The sequence below is a fragment of the Seriola dumerili genome, unplaced genomic scaffold (assembly GCF_002260705.1).
Source record: "Seriola dumerili isolate Sdu_G_001 unplaced genomic scaffold, Sdu_1.0 BDQW01000068.1, whole genome shotgun sequence".
Lineage (NCBI taxonomy): Eukaryota > Metazoa > Chordata > Actinopteri > Carangiformes > Carangidae > Seriola > Seriola dumerili.
The window spans coordinates 6,056,522-6,061,812 of record NW_019174323.1 but is presented as its reverse complement, the minus strand read 5'-3'; the positions used below and the strand labels follow the sequence as shown (position 1 = coordinate 6,061,812).

The window sequence follows — 5,291 nt, the reverse complement described above, 5'->3', positions numbered from 1 at the left end:
AGCCGCTATGTCAACAAGGTGCTTTCCCCAGGTAACCCGTGAATAATGTTGCGGGTGATTACATAAAACATACTGTCATTTGTCAACAACCCTCTGAGAGGTTTGTCATTTAAGTTATAAGAACAGCGATCTGATCAAAGTATTGTACAAATTATGCTAATGGAAAACTGCCCATTTCCAACCAGTGCTTTATAAGGGTTTTCATTAAGCAGCCATTGTAGATTTCTGATGTTCCAAGTAAGCAACGCACTCCAGGGAGCTGGATTAACATGAATAATAAGGACAGATGAAAGTGAATTATAGGGCTTTCTGGTCACGCTGGCAGGAACTCAGCGCCCTCTTCCTGGCACACTGGTGGTAGATGTAAAAGATATTAAAAAACATTTACAGTGCTCACACGTTGTTGATCATGACAATATAACTGAGTATTTATAATGAAAATCAAACTGTAGCTGGTCGGTCGGGTGTGTTGCTGTTAATGTGGTTATGTAAAGGAGCTGGCAGAGGCAGCAGGTAGAGCTTGACACGAGGAAGCTGCTTTGGGACCTGGAATCGATCCAGAACAACCAGTTGAGCAGCATACCAGCACGTCTGAGTCTCTGGAAGACAACGGCTAACAGATAGAATAATGTGAGCTCCTCCATGCATGTCCACACAACCTCTCAGTTTGAAGATTAGAGTATGCTTTATTTATGGTCACTGTTGCACACAATGTGCAACAATGAAACAAGACCAAACACTAATTAACCTAATGACACAAAATTAATCAACAGCAGTAATAGGTTAAATGGAAAATATAGCATATATGAAGGTTGGTGCAGATTTACATATATACATACTATAAAGCCACGCATTGACACAAGCAACATATTAATGAAGTGTGCAGCCAGAGAGACAGAAAAATAACAACAAACAGGTTTCACAGAAGGGTGGTGACACTAAAGGGACTTTTACACCTGACCGCTTTGGTTTAAATAAACTGTCGTCTACATATACACATACTGTGAATTCACCCAATCACCAAGCCACATGTTGCTGATGAGGCTGTAAATTCTGTAAATTACTATGAATTGAAGCAGCTACAACATCAAATTGTTAGAAAAACTGTTTCATTACAGGAAACAAAAGCAACACAGGTTCCATGAAAACAACAGGTGTGACTTTTTGGTGCAGAAAGTCATCTAGATGACAAGCTGATAAGTTTTATCAATGATCTGATCTCTTGCATAAAAATATGCTGTTGGTCCTGTGACTGACAGAGGAGGGAGTGGGTATGATGAAAAACAAACACAATGTGAGAGCTACATTCAGTGTTGAGCTCACACAGTCAACAACAAGACGGAGGGAATGAAACCCATGAAGCAGCCTAATTAGTTCATTTCCCTCTTCAGAAAACATGAAGAAAGCTGCATCTGCCAAAGGTGAGTTCATGTAAATGAGAAATGATTTATCAACAGGCTGTAAATATATTTTTCCTTCATGTTACCATCTCTGTCTCACTCTCTGTCAGAGCTGAATGTGCTGATTGTGGGATCACAAGGCTCACATAAAGATCTCGTTGGAAACATCATCCTGGGAAGAAACGCATTTGATGCCGTAGATGCAACATTCAACTGTGAGAAGAGAGAGGGAGAAGTGTGTGAGCGAAGAGTCACGTTGGTCCAAACCCCTGGATGGCTGCGAGGATATCAGCTGTGTGATACAGCAGGACTTTTGAAGACAGAGACGATTCTCAGCGTCACTCTGTGTCCACCTGGACTGCATGGTTTTCTGCTGGCGATTAATGCTGAGCTTCCATTCAAAGATGTCAACAAGAAGGTGACAAAGGAGCACTTGGAGTATTGTTTTGGTGAGAAGGTGTGGGATCACACTGCAGTGGTCTTCAGCCACAGAGGCCATATACACCATGAAACCATTGAGGATTACATCAGTAAAGAAGGGGCACCGCTCCAGTCGCTGCTGGAGGCCTGTGGTAACAGGTATCATGTTCTCTGTGATGATGGGACAGACAACAGCACGAACGTCAGACAGCTGTTTGAGAAGATTGACACCATGGTGGCAGAAAACAGTTGTTATGAAATCGAGAGCAGGCTGATACAAACTGTTGAAGAGAGGACGAAGGAAGTCGACAAAAAAGCTGAGGAGCTGCGTCTGCAGACACAACAACAAAGGCAAAGGCTCAGAAGGCTCCTGATTGGTCAGTTGAATTTGTTTTCATAAATGTTGTTAAAAGGAAAATTCTTTAGTCTTATTTTTGTAGTTTTGGCATCATTCCTGTTGGTCATAACAACATTGTAGTGACATTAAGGCTGAGCGATCCAACAATCTCATATTGTGGACGATGATTTTCTTTTCAGATGAATCTTACAGATCGCATTATTAAAGCTATATTTAGATATTTAAATTTAAAAGTTGAATTGCTGCAAACCAGACTATTTAACTGTTAAACAGTGAGCCTAACTGCAGGTGGCAACACCAGTACTTGTTCTGCTCTGCAGCCTGAGCTTGGCATACTGGCATATGTACCAGTTCTCCACCTGAGCAGAACAGGAACCAGCGTCACCAGCTGCAGTTCAAGAGGTGGAATTACAGTCTGTCCTTGTGACGAGAAACCTGCCTGCATTCCTTACATTTCACTACATACCTCAGTTTTTAATTCACGGATCAGTATGTTTATGGTACAGAGAAAAAAAATCATTACATTTCTTTCAATTTATCATGAATTTAACTTGTTAACATAAACATGTAATTGTGAACTTGTGGCAAATTGGCCATAAAACAAAAAGTAGAGCCTGGAGATAAAAGAATTGAAATCAAGAATTAAAATCAAGTATGTTTGGAGCAGTGTTTTAAAGGTGTAATGTGTAAGATCTGGCAAGAATTTTAGTTTAAATTGTTCAAAAAATTAACTAATGCTATCAATAGTATGTGAAGGAGCCACAGTGATGATGTAATGACCAAGACCTCTGATTTCCCTCCAAACACAGGCAGACAAGTGGTTTTCGTGCTACTGATGTATTTGATTCAGATCCACCGTGAAAACTAAACACAGTAAAGGAGCATTAGGTCAACATAAACATTGAATGACATTTTACCAGTAAAATAAGGCAAAACAAACAACATTGGCTGCATGCTAGGTTAAAGGGAATAAGCCTTCATGTCTGATCTTCCTTACTTCCGATGTAGGCAAAGAGTCTTATTTACGAGAGAGCAGTCCAACAGAGCACTATTTCTTATTTTAAATTAAACAATATACAAATGATAAATGCAACTCAAATATATTAAAAAGAATGAAATTGGTCTTATAAAAGCAGATAAATTATATAAACAATGTGAATATTATCATTGCATCAGTTACAACCTCCATCTAATGCATTTCAGAGATAGCCAAATATCTTGTCAGTAAAAACCGACCTGGCAATAAACCTTATTTTCTGATTCTGCCTTTGTGATGATGTCATCATCCCTTCCTCATGCTGCTGTAGCCTGACACCCATGTGTCATGCCGTATCCCCTTGCCTTCATATTTTGATAGGTAAATAAAAACATACTGTTTGTATTACGAGAACTTATAATTTGTTTCAGTGCCAATAAACAATTTTAACTTTCAACAATAACTTATAATAAACTATAAGGAACATGGGGAAACAACAACATGATTAACTGGTCAGGGGTGAAGAGAATGAAATGAAATGAAATGCTTCTCCCTGTGGAGGTGGATCAAGTAGCTCGATTTTACACATTACACCTTTAAACTGGGGCAACAATTCAGCACGCCTGATCTCCTCTGGCAGGACATCCCAAAGACTGGGGGCTCTATAGCAAATGCACAGTCACTTTTGGTTTTAATGTGACTGAAATGCAATTTTAATAGGTATTAATGATATTGCTGCAATCTACTAACAAGACTTAAAGTGCTTCAGAAGATTATCAAATAATAAAATAATAAAATCAAGATCCACCAGCCAGATTGCCCACCCCTAAGTGGCACTGTAATGGCAAGACGCCAATCAAAGAGATCGTTAAGCCCCCATGTTAGCCAAACCTATTTGGAAAATCAAACAAGGGCAAACAATAATTTATCACCCAAACTGTCTGTTGTAAAAACATCCATCACACTTTACAGAAGTGATATAATCTCAAAGGTTTATTTACAAGTTTTCAGACCTTTCAACCACATCTCTCAGTCTAGTCACAGCCATTAATTAGACCTTGTTTTGTATAAAAACAAAATTTTTTTTACTACAAAATTCTACATGAGTTGTAAATAACCAAGAATTGTCCTTTAAATTAATCCAGATGTCTTAATAACTGTTTTTTCTTACACAGAGCCACCCAGCCTGAGAATCTGATGGTCGGGGGGTGATTTCTGTGGAAGAGTGCCGCTTGGGCAACACGAATTTTATAAGTCAAGTTTTCAACCGTGGTGAGAGAACGGTGAAAGCTTAAAAGCAAAGCTGGCGAGAGAGTGGCGTGGAAGAGAGTCGGTGGTGGTGGAACACTCCTTGGAGGTGGAAATTCTCTCCACGCTCATTTATCCCTGAAGTTGTGAAAGTCTGAGATTTTAGAGGGTTGCTCTTGTGCTCTGCCATCACCCAATGTCGTTCTGCTGTTTGGTGCACTTGACACATTCATTTACTGATGAACAAAAAAGAGTCACAGAGGACAAACATAAGTTGGTGATCTGGACAGAGTGTGTGGAGACATGTAATTATTTGGCTGTTTACATTTGGCGATGCTTTGGGAAACAAAACTATAGAGCAACACATTGAAAGTGAGGAAAGGCCCTCTCCGTGGGGCTGATTTGGAGAAATGTGGAAAGAGGTATATCATGTATCCTTTGACAACATGAGCCAAAGCTGGTGATCAGTAACAGAGCTAGACTGGAGAAGATGAGGGATGTGGCGGGAAACTTTCTTTTAGCCACCTCAGGAAGAGATGATCCACAACAAAGAAGAGAAAAGTGATGAACCAAACTAAAAATAAGACGAGGAGCACAGCCAAAGAGATCACAGAACAACTTAACAATGAATGGGGGATCGCAAGACAACTGGGAAAGAAGGACCGTATTGTTAACAAGGAGACACACAGTTTGAATTTACAAATAAAACTGTAAGTATCCAGAGGCACTGACACAAACAGTAAAAGCCACACTTTGCAGTATATTCCTACAGCGTTAAACTTTGTTTCACTCCTTAGTAAAAAACTATACATCGATTATTGTATTTTCTAAAAACCAAAGTTAGTGAAGACACGCAGAGGCTCGAAGAATTGTTCTGGAAGGAGAGGAA

General features: G+C 39.6%; 1 protein-coding gene across 1 annotated transcript in view; it reads left to right on the top strand.

The window, feature by feature from the left end:
* Positions 1 to 1,595: 1,595 nt before the first annotated feature.
* Positions 1,596 to 5,291, top strand: part of LOC111219603 (GTPase IMAP family member 7-like) — a 6,066-nt gene continuing 2,370 nt past the window's right edge. Inside the window, exon 1 of the mRNA XM_022742318.1 lies at positions 1,596 to 2,197. Coding sequence (XP_022598039.1) covers positions 2,053 to 2,197 — 145 coding nt within the window. The 5' untranslated portion in view covers positions 1,596 to 2,052. The remainder of the gene's footprint in view (positions 2,198 to 5,291) is intronic.